The 14090-nt window shown below is 46.6% G+C and overlaps 1 protein-coding gene across 2 annotated transcripts in view; it reads left to right on the top strand.

Moving 5' to 3' along the window:
- The window catches only part of TPK1 (thiamin pyrophosphokinase 1), a 264873-nt gene that overhangs the window by 95447 nt on the left and 155336 nt on the right, over nt 1–14090 (top strand). For both annotated transcript variants that reach the window (XM_053663182.1, XM_053663183.1), the window contains one exon: nt 8028–8100. In XM_053663182.1, coding sequence (XP_053519157.1) covers nt 8028–8100 — 73 coding nt within the window. The remainder of the gene's footprint in view (nt 1–8027; nt 8101–14090) is intronic.

Here is a 14090-nt window from a genome sequence, read left to right as displayed (position 1 = left end):
AGCTGGCGATGGCCTTCCTATTGGTAGGGCACAGAAGAGGGACAGCGGGAATTCAGTTTGGACAAGAGCTAGTTTGTACATTTTGTGGGAAATAGCCAAACGGCAGTTATGTCAAGAAGAGCTTTGACCTATCACATGCAGTCCTGGGCTGGAGTTCAGAGAGCCGTTTGAGACTGTGGTTCTGGAAGGCTTCATTTCTGCCCCTGTAGGCAGGAACATGCTGAATTATCTCAGCAAGGGTATTTAAAATACAGCAGCAAACATTTTACTACCCAAGAAAATCATCGTGTGTGTACATATAGCCTATGTGTATGTATTGTTTATGCTCGTGTGTATATATTACATCTTACGTGCTTTACTCTGGGCATTATATATCTTAAGTAGAAGACAGCCAGAGAAAGTCAGAGGAAGGGAACTTGAATGTTGACAAGAGGGCATAAATCTTTAACTGTAAGGCACTCGAATAAAAAAAAATCATGAGTATTAAAAATGATGACTTACTTTCTAAACTGTGATTTAGAATTCCAGTGAGCACTTAAGATTTCCACCCTGGTAGTTTCTGTAAACATAGGTGGGCAGAGCCAAATGCAAATACAGATACAAGCAAAACCCGGAAATGCCTAGGAACACCCATGGGCGCCGTCACTCTGGCCGCAGGTGCTGGTCTCCTGCCCGGGGCAGCGGTGTCCTTACTGATTTCCTTCAGCCTCCTGCTGCGCAGGCGCCTTCCGGACGTGATGTGAACCGCCCTGGTTAGAGGCTTCTTTTATCCCTCACTTTCTTCATGACAGTGAAAGGGAGCTGAATAGGTTTCTGCACGCACATCAGTGATAAAAAATACCTCTGTGCCGTCTGAGAAACTTAACGTTCTGCCCAGATTTTTAAAACCATAGTGTGCACTTCCTTAGTTTCATAAAAGCCTGCCACTCAAACATTCTGTGTATCTCCCCTGACTTCGTATTATCATTTTTTTCTAAGTAAACTCTTTTAAATCCCACTTTTATGATTCATGGTTTTTGGGGGGTATTCGTTTTTAAGATATGTTTTGCTTTTTAAAAAATTGTTACTGTCAATGAGATCTGGCCAAGACAAGTTTATGTTACACAATGTGGACTGGAGCTCTGTTCTTGAACCTGAATCTTTGTGACCCTTGAGTAAGAGAATACATTTTTTTATTTGTAATAATGTAAAAATGTTTCATTAGTTTAAATACACAGCGTTGCTTTAAGAATACAATAATACAACATTTTACAAGATTTCCTGGATTTGTCTTTTTAAGATAAAATTTCTTCAGTGTTCTATTATTAAAAAATTAAGACAAGTTTATAGACAGAAAATTTTTTCTGGTTTAGGGCACAGTGTTTAAAAAGGCAACCGAAGCTCAGGGACTTTAGGACGCCTTGTTCTGTGTGCAGCTCTCATGTTTTCTGCTTCATGCAAACTCACTCAGCACCAGGGACCTCTACTGAGCATTCGGTTTTGTCCATTAGTGGGTCATTAGACGGGAGAGCAGGTCTGTGTGTCCGGAGCCAGAAAAACACCTGTCTGCCACTGTCACATTGTGCCAGTCAGTGACAAGAACATGTTCACGTGACAGTGTGGCCTTCGGAGTCCTGGTAGCAGCCAGAGGGTCTTCACACTGAGTCCCTTCCAAGTGGCATTCATTCCCCGGAGTGGGAGAAGGGGTTCATGTCACACGCTGCACTGACGCGTCTGAGGTCACTAACAGGGTGGGTCCCAGGTGGACTCCGGGTGGCAAAGACCGCCAAACCAGAGGTGTGTGGGACACCTCACACCGCACAGCCCGAACCACAGTGTCCTCGGTGGTTCTGTCGTAACTAAAACAGCCCTGAAGTGATTTGTGATGCAACCATGATTACAAGTACACAAAGAAATGCAGTGAACCAAATCTGTATTCTTCAGTATTTACCTTTTTAAAAATAATTACATATTCCTTGGGGTGTGACGGGGAACAGGATGCCCGAGTTCACTGAACTCCCATAGAGAAAGATAATGTCACACACAATTAAACTAGAAATCACATTACTAGTGACCAGGAGGACACTCGAGCAGGAGGAGAGAGAGCATGTTTTGTCGTAGGGCGGGAGCGACTGCAGTGAGGGGCGCTTCACTGAGAGAGTGACTTTCCTGAGTTGAGTCCTGTGCCAGGTGGAGAAGCAGACCTCCGGCTGTCCAGAGGCAGGCCTTCCAGGCCCGAGAAGGTACCAGTTTGCTTTTGCCGAGTAACAAACCAGCCGACACCCGGTGGCTCTAAACAGCAGTGTTTTAGTGGAGTCTGCAGTTCTAAGGGTCAGCTCAGCAGATCCTGTGGGCTCGCTGGTGTCAGTCGTGTGGGTCCGGCAGACACTTGATGATGACGTCAGCCGGTGGGCAGGACTCCCTGTCACGTTGGCAGGTTGGCTGCCTGTAAGGTCAGCTGGGCCACCTGACTTTTCTCTCTCATCCTGAGTCTTTAGTCTCGGCCTCAGGCTTGCCCATCACTGTTCTCATGGCAACCGGGGAGGGTCCCAGGAGAGCAGAGAGGGGCTGCAGCCGCGTGGAGGCCCCGTGCGCACCTGCCACGCCTCCGCCTCTGCTTCCGAGATCTGTGGAATAGAGCAAGTCTCGAGGTGAATACAAATTCAAGTTGTGGGAATAGACTTGCGTTAGCGCCTCTTGTTGGAAGCATCTGGAAAGTCACATTGTAAAGGAATGTGGATGGAAAGGAGAAACTAATTATGGACAATTTTACACACGTGCTACCGCGTGCAGAGAATGAGGAAGAAACTTGTTGGAGTGGCTAGCAGGTCACCGAGGGTGATCTTGTTGGGCCTTTGTCGGTAATGCTAAGGCTTTCTCTCTGTGGGATGGGGAGTCACGAGGGTTTGTGAGCAGAGGGGGTGCCACGTGCCTCATCAGAGTTGTAGCGTGGGAGAGGGTAGGAGAGAGCCGGGTTTAGAGTGCGTGCTGAAGGGAGAGTCTGTAGAACTTGCTCACGAACCGTTTATGGTGAGGAAGAAAGAAGGGTCGGGGGCGACTGTGAGGACTGGGGCCTGAACGGCTGGAAAAAGTTGATTTTGTTTGGTGAGATCGGCGAGTCTGTAAGAGGAGCCGCTAAGGGAGGAGAAGCGCAGAGATTTGGGGGTGCAGGTGCCAAGTTTGTCGCTTACCCTGCATCTGATATTGAGCAATTCACTGAATATACAAGTCTGGAGATGGATGTGGGGAGAGGTGAGCGTCAGAGCCGTCAGTTTATGGAGGGCGTCTAAGGCCGTGCCTCCTGGTGGGAGAACCTAGTAAGCACAGACAGAAGAGGAAAGGGGCCCGGGGACTGCGCCCTGGACACTCCCCTGTTAAAACACCCAAGTGAGGTGGAGGAGCTACCAAGTGGGCGGAGACACGTAACCAGTGAGCCGCAGGTAAAGCCGAGAAATCACACTCCTTAAACCAAGTGAGGGAGAATCAAGAGAAAGGGATGACCAATTGTGTTAAATCCTTTCGACAGATAAAATGCAGAATAACATGGGAAACTTGAGCATTGGGTTTAGCAATAAAATAACATGGGGAAATTGACCGCTGGATTTAGCATTATGGCGATACAGAGTCTTTGGAGATTGAGAATCTAAAAGCCATATATATATATATGTATATATATATATATATATATATATATATAGAGAGAGAGAGAGAGAGAGAGAGAGAAACAATTATAGAAATACATTAACATGTTTACATTTCTTTTTTGTGTGATATCTCCTATTTGATTGTTCTTTTGTGATTTTATTTCTATTTGAATAAACTATTGATGTCAGCTCTACTTGAAGATAGTTACCCTTTGTATTTCATTTAAATGTTTTCTCTGTGGCCTGGTTGGTTTGGCTCAGTGGATTGAGTGCCAACCTGCAAACCAAAGGGTCGCAATTTGGTTCCCAGTCTGGGCACAGGCCTGGGTTGCAGGCCAGGTCCCCAGCAGGGGGCGTATGAGAGGCAACCACACATTGATGTTTCTCTCCCTCTCTTTTTCCTTCCCTTCCCCTCTCTAAAAATAAGTAAATAAGCTCTAAAAATGTTTTCTCTGTTATGCCTTTTACTTCTAGTAATGACTGGTATTCATCATCTCATGGTTCTATGATTTCAAGGTGACGTGTACGTAAGAGCCACTACCATCTGATTGAATGGTTTTCTGTGAGACATTTTTAAGTTCAGTGAAGATCTTCGCAGGCCCCAGTCCCTGTCTTTTAAGATAATGGTCCACACATCCAAATATAGTAGATAAAAGCAGCAAGATAAAAACAGAAACTAGCAAGGATAAAGTATTTGCTTTAGCAGGGCAGCCTATGCCTTAAGAAATTCTTCTGTTGTCATTTTCTTCAGTAAGGTTTAAGTTCCTGCTGGGGGATAAAAGAAGGGTGAAAAACACTATTAGCAGACTCGTTAGCTAGGTGGCTTATTGCACTTGGGAGGAGCAACAGTCTGTTAGTGGCCCTCATGGCATTTATCTGTCTTACTGAATTCTGCGTGTTGTGTCTCTGCTGAATCACAGAGAGAAGCATGAAACAAAGAAATCACACAGAGTAAATCACTATCAGTGAGCTAGCCTTTTATACTGTTAAGGTGAAGAATGGGCATCACCTGTCTATATGCTTTGGGTCTCTCTCGTGTTTGTAAATAAGACGAGATGAAACCTTCGCTCTGCACCGTTATCATCCTTCTCCCCGATGCCCACAGCATTGTCTTGCACAGACCGGCACCATCCCGGCCTCCCGCTGGGGAAGTGGCCCCGTAACTTAGACTCTCATCCAGCCGCCCGCACCCTCCCTCATTCCTGCCCTCTCCCGCTCCAGCCACCTTTGGAAAACAGTCCCTTACGGCCAAGGGCAGCTGTGGTCTCAGAGATGCGAACCGGCCTTCACGGTGTGCGGTGCTCTCCCGTCACTTCAGACGTCTCCCTGCCTCTCTCGTCTCCCTGCTTTTCTTCTCCCCATCGCCTGAGTGTGGACATGATGTGTATCTCTCACCCTCTGGTTACGATCTCACTTACCGGTAACTTTTCACACAGTGTCCATTGTTATGAAGCCTTTCGGTCTCTTTCTCTTACACACTGGCTCTTTCTGGTTCTTTTGTTTTTTCTAAATTTTAAAAATGTTATTGCATTTATTCAGGTGACATCGGTCAATTAAAATTATACAGGTTTCGGGTATAGAGTTGTGTAGCCCATCACCTGTATGTTGTGTTCTGCGTTCGCCGCCCGGCGTCACCGTGGAGCTTCCCCTCACCCTCCTCCACCTCCCCCACCCCTTCCAGGTCCTTCCATGGCATCCTGCACTTGACCTGTGGTGTCAGTGACTGTTCTCTAACGTCCACACGCGGACTTTAAACCTCTTGGGGCCTCGATGAGTTTGGTGTCCGCATCGTGGCCCATATAGCACATGTTTAATGAATATTTGATGAATAGTTGATCAGTTGAATTAAATATCCTGTACGTGTAGGATTCGTGAGGATATTGCTTTACCTCCCCCGACCTCTGTCTACTTACAACTTGTAGCTGAACTTGGGCACCAGAACGTCAGCCCTTTCTGAACTGTATTTTGTCCAGTGTGGGTGGCAAGTACTGTCAGAGTCCCGCATAAGTATTAAGGTGCCTGCACCGCTCAGGGAGAGTTTGGAGCACCGCCGTGGTGACAGGTCAGTGCCCACAGCCTGGGGACACTGGGAGGCGGCGCACTGGTCAGATCTGTGCCAACGGGGGCAGAAATGTGATCAGTAGTGACACAGGTCCACAGACCCTTGGTCATTGCTGTGCCCAGTCGTCCCCAGAGAGTTCTGATAAATAGTCCTTCCCCGTAAACTGCCCCTTACATGGTCACGTAGCGCCTCGACATCTGTGGAGCGTCAGCCCCAGTAGGCACCTCTCCAGAACACCCAGGTACCATGGCAACAGGTGCCTCAGGAAGTGTGAGATGGGCTTTTAAGTGTGGTACCCAAAAGTACGTTTCAAGACGATTCAAAACTAGTGTGTTATATGATGAAAAGTTGTTAACAACTTTAGTCTTGTATACACGCTGTGTTTTTGGCATGAGTCTTCTTAGAGGTCAGCATCCTGGTTTCTTTTTAAAGCATACTGAGATCTGTCCAGAGAAAGTCCAGTCATTGTTAATATGACAAGAACAGTTTGAACAACATGTATGTTACCTGGCAGCCACAGAGGGTGGACTGGAATGTGCAGGTATGAACACTGATGACTTCACTGTACTAGTCAGCGGGGGCAGTCACTGTTGAGTGAGCACGTGCACTGTGTGGCCGTCACATTCAAAATGACTGAGCGAGTACAGCAATGAATCTGCATTACATTTTTCATTAAGCTTGAACATCCATCCATGGAAACTATTCAGATGCTTCAGAAGTCACAGCTGTGGGCAGCTGGTGATTGGCAGCTTCATCACGACAATGCGCCCGCTCATGCATCACGTCTCGTGCAGAGGTTTTTGGGGAAACATCAAATCACCCAAGTGACTCAGCCCCCCTACAGCCCAGATTTGGTGCCCTGCAACTTCTGGTTTTTCCCAAAACTAAAATCACCTTTGAAAGGGAAGAGATTTCAGACCATCAGTAAGATTCAGGAAAATAGGATTGGGAAGCTGATGGCGATTGGGAGAACTGTGTGAGGTCCCAAGGTGCCTACTATGGAAGCGACCGAGACATCATTGTCCTATGTACAGTGTTTCTTGTATCTTGTATCTTCCTCAATAAATGTCTCTTTTTCGTGTTACATGGCTGGGTAGCTTCTGGACATACCTCTTACATTGGAGACAATCATATAAAAGTTAGTCAAAGTTCTTTTATCTCTAGATAATCAGTATATTTGTGTATAAGGCTGTTAGAAGCACTGATACTCTGTGATCCATAAGAGTTTGAATGGTTGAATGATGGCAGGTGGGGGCATTTTAGAGAGACTTTGAAATTGAGTGAATTTCTGCTTTGACACGTAGTGTCCGGGAAGACAAAGTGCCATCTCCCTTTGACCAGGGACTGAGTCCACGGGGCAACAGGTTGGCCCTCTTGAGAAGATGCACAGAATTTTTAGTTTTCTGTTGAGTTGGAGTAGCTAATTCCACAAACAACTACAGAGCTAATCCTCATGGTGGTGGAGACTCTTTCTGGAGCACACGAAAGCAAACCATCTCTTCCTCATGCCATGTGCGTGGCAGCGGCTCTGGACGCCAGGGCTGTGTGCAGGAGCGCTGAGACGTCCAGGGAGGTTCACTCCTCCACAGTCAGGTGTTCTGAGTGGGAGGGAATTCTAGCAGGTCATGAAGGTGTGTTATGTTGAGAGGGAGAGAGAGAGAGGGGGGCTGACTTAGGAAGGTAAGCTCTCCAGTATGAGTTGGGGGAAAATATAAGGGGCAGCAAAGAGAAATGAGATTACTGTGGTAGAATGAGAAACACCACTTTTGGGAATCCCCTCCCTCTATTTAGTAACTGTGACCTTTGAAGTACTTCCAACTGTCTGGCAGATCCCTGTTTCTAGAAATAGGTCGGGAGGATATTTGGGAAAGGTCTCTGAACCGACGCCTGCTGTGCCTACTCCCCTCCCCCCCTTCCCTCCTCCCCTCCCCTGCCCCGCCCCAGTCTGCTGCACGCTCTGAACTGCCATGAGGGTTCCATAGCGTGAAGCTGGGACTGTATGTGGAAGGGACTAGACAAAGTGTGGGTCTTGGTTTAGGGTTGTCGACCTGGGTTTTTTTAAAAAAACAATAGTCTTCTTTAATCTTTATGTGTTTTCCAAATCATGATGAATGCTGACTGATAGTTGACTAAGCTGGTGAATTATTAGCTTGGGATGTGGAGTGCCCCCCATCACAGTGTGGTCACCAGGACTGTCGCTTTGACGTCCCAGTCACTGCTGAGACAGACTGCGTGTTTCTCCTTCTGAGTACGTGAGTTTTCTCTCTGGTCCTTATGATCATAGTGTTAAAAATGAACAAGTCAGCGGTCTTAATTAGTTAACTTAGAACTCTTTCTTTCAGCTTTTTGCCGGAATTCATCAGTGGAGACTTTGATTCTATCAGACCCGAAGTTAGGGAATACTACGCTGCCAAGGTAAGCCATGAACAGTTTTAAAATGCTTCTCATCTGATTGCTTCTCCTACGTTCTTCCTGGTTTTCTTGGTGTATGCGTACGGACTGAGAAAGTCATCGGTTATTTTATAAAAAATTTATAACAACTGTAGTACACAGTCAAATGGAATTTTTAAAAACAAATAGCGGAAACACGATTGTACAAATTGCCACCATCAGATAAGAATGAATGCGGAATACTTTAAGCACACATGTTTTACACAAGTTTAAAGTTTATGGGCTAATGTAACACTACACTCTTATTACCTACATCCTCGTTAGTTGTTATATATGTTTCAGAAATCACTTTTAATTTTATGTACCGAGTGTACTGTATTTTACTTAACCAATTTTCAACTGATTTACATTTGTTTCTATCTTTCTGCATTGTGAACTAATAAAAATCTTTGTAAATGAATTTTTATTAAAAATGCATAATCAGAGAACCACAGCTTTTTCTTTAGTATTTAGATTTTTGAAACTATTGTCCTGTTCTGAAGAAAACTATTCATTACCACTTGAATCAGCAGTAACATAGAGCTGACGGTGTTCATTGCATTACTGCGCTTGTGAAAGCCTTTCCTGAGACCCCTGCCTCTGAGGAGGAACACACAGGCGGTGTAATGGAGAGTGGTAGGAGACACACAGGAGTATTACAGTGGTTAATTATTTAAGCCTTCGCTTGCTGTAGAGGACGATGCACAGGTTTAAAAATAAAAAGTATAAGGTCAGCAGTTCTAGCCACAGTACCCTCATCTGTGTTACTCTGAGCTGGCAGATTACACCGATCTTCAAAGAAACAGCAGTTGTTGAAATATTATAACTTGAAGCTCATCATGAGGCTTGGGGATGGATGAGAGGAAATCAAAGTGAAGAAAGAGGAACGCTTTTGAAGGTAGGAAGGAAGAAGAAAGGAAAGGGGAAGAGGGCGGTGTGGCTGGGGGTGGGGGGGCCGAGTACCGGGCTTCCCAGCCTAGGCGGCTGTGACGGACACTCCGGGCCTGGCAGGGAGCGCAGTTCAGCGCGGGCCCCATCTGCCCGCCAGCCGATGCAGCCGCCCCTCGGCCCGTGGAGACTGTTTCCCAAGTCGGTGCTGGATATTCAGGCTCCATTGCTTTGGCATTGGCGTGTTTCTACTCATCCCCACAGTCTCACTTCTCGTTCGTTAGCTGTGTGCCTCGCCCTCACTGGGATCCAGAGCCCTCAGCCTCGCCTACAAGGCCGGGTTTACAGATGCACAGATACTCATCATTTTGGGGGGAGAGGCAGGGACAGGCAGACTCAGAAACAAACCGAAGATCCGGCCCGACGGGACCTTTCTCCTCCGCCCGTAAATGCTGCCGGCTTGCCGGAACCGCATGGGTCAGTCGGACCCCATCCCGGATGAGGAACTGACAGGACAGGAGGGGGCACCGGCTTTTTGGTTTCTGAGTGCAGTACGATGGGGTCAGGGGTAAAAGAACGTTTTGAATTAATACCTCCTGCTGAATTTCTCTGATATTTCCTGCTTTTTTGTTTTGACCTCAAAACTAACATGTTTGTTAAGGTTTAATCTTGAAAGGAAGGTTCGCCGCATCTTCTAATTCCCACACTGCATAGCCGTGAGTTGATACCGTACAACCCAGTCCTCACACACTGCTGAGGACAGTTTTCCAGCTTTCTGGATCTGGCCCTGCAGGGCCATGATGACATCTGTGATGGACCCACTGTGCCCTGTGTAGGTCGGGTGACAGTTCAGCTGCAGTTTTAATAATGTTGATAATGACAAGAAGTTAATGCAGCATTACACACAATCCCTATAAGCCATTATCTCCAATTTCAACAGTCTTTCGGCTGTGCTGGTACAGATTAAAGGACATTACACTCACTTTCAAATACACTTTTCCTCCCACCTGGTCTGGATTTCAGCGGACACAAGACTGGGGCTCTAATAAAGTTGAAAAAATAGAAAAAAGAAACTGGAAATGCCGAAGGTTTGTTAAAATCATAAAATTATAAAGTAGGTGCTATAGTCAGCATTTATTCATATAAGTTATTTTCTGCAATAGGTATGTCTTTGATTTACAGAAGAAAATCCAGGTTTATACGACTAATCAAAATTTTAAATTGGTTTGCCTGCTTGATTTCTTAGAACACTAAAATGTGAAGTGTTTTGTCCGCTTGATTAGTCAGCTTCTAAACAGATCACGTCATAGCCCACGGCTTGCAGGTGGTGGTACAGGTTGCCCTTGTGCAGTGTGAAGGTCATGGGCACCGACGCTGGGCACCGTCAAATGCGCCTGTCTCCTTTGACTCCCCCAAATCTTAACCACTACCAGCCTACTGTTGACCAGAAAGCTTACTGATAATATAAGTGGTCAATTAAAACATACTTCGTATGCTGTGTGTATCACGTACTGTATCCTTACAATAAGGTAAGCTAGAGAAAAGAAAACGCTATTAAGAAAATCATAAGGAAGCGGAAATGCATTTATATTTACTGTGCTGTATTTATTGACACTGTAAGTTGACATCTGTTTACAAGATGAGTCATCTGCCTGTCAGTACCTCCATCTACACTGTCTCCATCTACACTGTCTTCTGGTGTACAGATCACTGTAGCTGCTGTAGGTATTGCTAATGCTAGACGTCAAAAATGAAAAGATGACATGGAAAAGAAGTTCGTGTTTATTGACAGATATGACGATTCACGCATGATAACAAAGCAGCAGCAGTGTGGTTGCTTTACGGAAGCCGCGTGTAATGGGTAAAACCGGAGGTAGCCAGGAGACTGGTGGTGTTGAGGCTGTGCTGTCGTTAATGCCAGGAGTTGCGATTTAGTTCTGCACCTCCGTTTCGCGTTTGCTTCGACTGCAGATGGTGCCGGGTACAGTAATGCGTGCACAGTCTCGAGTCATCTTAACTTTCTATAATAGATTTGTGTGCATTCTGTGGTAGATAAGATCAAGCAGACCAATATCTATGTGTCTTTTATGCCTTCATGGCACACCTGACTTTTTCTTAATGTTCTCCACATTTCATGGCTACTTAATTGCTGGTTTTTTTGAACTGGTGTAAATGTTCAAAATATGGAGATTTTCTTTCAATAATATATTGAAAAAAATCCACATGTAAGTGGACCCATGCAGTTCAGATCCATCCATGTTGTTCAAGGGTCACCTGTAGTTGTCTCTTGTCGTGTAACAACTTAAATGTATCAGCTTAAAACAGCAAACAAACTTACCTGACACCGTGCTTACTGCCCGGGGAGGAACAGAAAGGTGGAAGTCCATTATAACTGGGCTGTTCTGGCTCAGGCGTCCTCACGGGGTTACACCGCAGCCGATTTTCAGTCACCGCAAGGCTCCCTGGGGGGACAGAGTTCTCTCTCAGGGGCAGTCAGCCACCTGGCCACCGTGCTGCCCACGGCGTGGCAGCCTGCCCTCCGGAGAGGGACGGAGTGAGAGGGGAGCTGGCCTGCTGGAGAGGCCTCCCGACTCGGAGCTGTCTGTCTGGCGGCTGACTGGGGCAGTGGTGCAGCATCCCACCATCTCCGAGATGCTGTCGTGCACACAGACCCACCCTGCCTGCGGCCGGGGGTGGGGGTGGGCTCCCACTCCACGCATGAGGCCCGCAGCCCCAGGAAGCAGGAGTCTGCAGCAGCCTCCTTGGAGGCCGGCCGGTGCCCACCGTCTGACGGACTTCGTGCTGACGAAGCCGGCGTGTTAGGCAAGGGGAGAGACGTGCTACTCATGTCACAGTGCGTTCTCAGGCTTTAGTTAGTGTTATGGAAGGAGAAAGAAGCAAGCCTAGCCATGAGCAGTTCTTTTCGATTCGGTCTTTATCTGATAAAACCTGCTTTAAGACAAGTTACACACCAACAACCAATTGCTAGTCTTTATGTCCACAGCCCTAATTAGTTTTCCTTGGGTGTTGGACCAATAGGGGGAAAGCTTTGGCCTACCTCTGCATCTCGTAGGGTGCACAGGGCGAGAAACGAGATGGTCATTTACTCCCTCTGTGCGTTAACACGCAGTCGTTTGAACACGGGTTAGGGATGCGGAGTTACTGCCCCCGACTCAGTACTGAAGTTGTCATCTGATCTCTTAAGTGAAGTGGAAGGTGACGCGGAACTACCAGTATGTTTTTCTGTGCCAATAGCTGCATCTAACTCATTTCAGCATTAAATGTATAGGTATGATAAATGTCAGTCCTACATAATCAGAGCTCAACTACTGGTAACCGCTCCCCCGCTGCCTGTGGCGTGCCCTTGCTCATGGACTCCGTAGCAGTGCTGTCCTCCGAGTAGCTGTGAAATCTTGGTACTTCTGCTTCCACCCATTTGTCTCAGGCCTCCCTGCTGCTCACTAGTATTAACTCAGAATGAGGACTGCTTCCCAGACATTTCCCCCTTGATGTATTTTTTCTCTTTCTCAGTTAGTCGGTGCTTGGTTGATTCAAGGCTAGAATCATCTCTTTCAATCTTCTTAATTATTCCATTATCATGCCTGCATGTATTTCAGTTTCCTGAGAACTTCTGAAGAGACTGTAATATCTCATGCAACTCCTGATATTCCCTTATTGTTGCACCGTCTGTGGGATCTTCGCTGGAGGCAGAAAAGGGGGTTTTGAAGCGGCTTCCTTACTGCCCAGGAGGTTAAGGAACTGGTTGGTAGTATTGAACTCGTGTCTTAAGTGGCCGTAGGATAACAAGGTTTTTTTCTGTAAATGTAGGGATATAGGAGAGAATATAAAAGTGTATTATAAATATAATGATAAACAGTGACATAATTGAAAATAGAATAAATTTTAAAATGTTATTCAGCCCAATTCCCTGATGAGGAAGCTGAGGCTCATAAAGCTTAGTGACTTGAAGAAAATGGGAGACCCAGTTGGAGATAGCTCTTGGGTCAATACTCATGTTTTCTATAAAAACAAAACTTTTTTAAACTGGCGTTCAGTTGCTACTGCGACTTCTCAGTAGATGACGTTCAGGCCTGTCGGGCAGACTGCTGCCGGTTCCCTGAACAAGGTGTTCAGAGCCCTGGGGATGGACGTGGGCAGCACCGTCGGTGTGGCTGTGGTCAGTGTGGCCACCAGACTCCTTACCTGCCCATCGTCACGCCCTCTGACCCTGCAGCGTGGGAAGCGTAGGGGGGCAGCAGTTGGGCCAGACCAAGAGTGGCTGAACAAATGGATAAACCACTGAGTTACGTAGAAGCTGTTCACAGAGGACTCCGCCAAGACAGAACATCGAAGAGCCAAGGTGACAGAAAAGTAGCAAGGACATGGGTCGCCGGTAAGCATTAGACTGTCTTTGTGCCACGAGGGAGTATTTCGGCATTCATTCCAAAAAGTGTTGCCGTCCGCACGGGGCCGTGTTCTAGACAGCGGTCAAGAATACTGAAACGTGGCGTGGCCCGGAGACCCTGGTACAGTCACAGTTACCACGGGAGAGCAGGAGCCTGGTGCTGAGGACGAATGAGACTGGCGCAAAGGCTGAGAGGTGCCAAGCCTCCGGTGTTCTGCACAGACACAGCCAGGCGGGCCAGCCTCCCGCCGGCGTCCAGAGCGGGGCAGGGCTCCCGGCCAGCTGTCTTCCATTGCATCTCTCTCAGAGTCGGAAAAGGTAAGGGTTTTTAAAGGCAAATACATGAATTACTGAAGAATGTCTTAAATTAAATCAGTGTTTCTGGATGGTCTTTGCCCACTGTCATCTAACTGTGCTGTGACCATACCCAGATTTTTGAGGACCATTTTTGGTGGGTAAGGGTGGCGTGTCTTTGACCTCTGCCCCTTTGGAGAAGTATAAGGTGCTACTGTAAGTGTTACGTACAACAGGAGAAATTGCTCATCTTTTCAATCTCATAATGGCTGTCATTTTTATAAGAGTCTTTCCTTTGTATTTGAGGAGACTGAGGATTTGAATTTGAATATAACTTTTCCCAGTCAAACTAATGGGAAACCGACTTCTGGTTTGACATTTGAATAGA

Source organism: Artibeus jamaicensis, unplaced genomic scaffold, assembly GCF_021234435.1.
Source record: "Artibeus jamaicensis isolate MK-2021 breed Jamaican fruit bat unplaced genomic scaffold, CSHL_Jam_final contig_1044, whole genome shotgun sequence".
NCBI lineage: Eukaryota > Metazoa > Chordata > Mammalia > Chiroptera > Phyllostomidae > Artibeus > Artibeus jamaicensis.
This window is presented reverse-complemented; position numbering and strand designations above follow the sequence as displayed.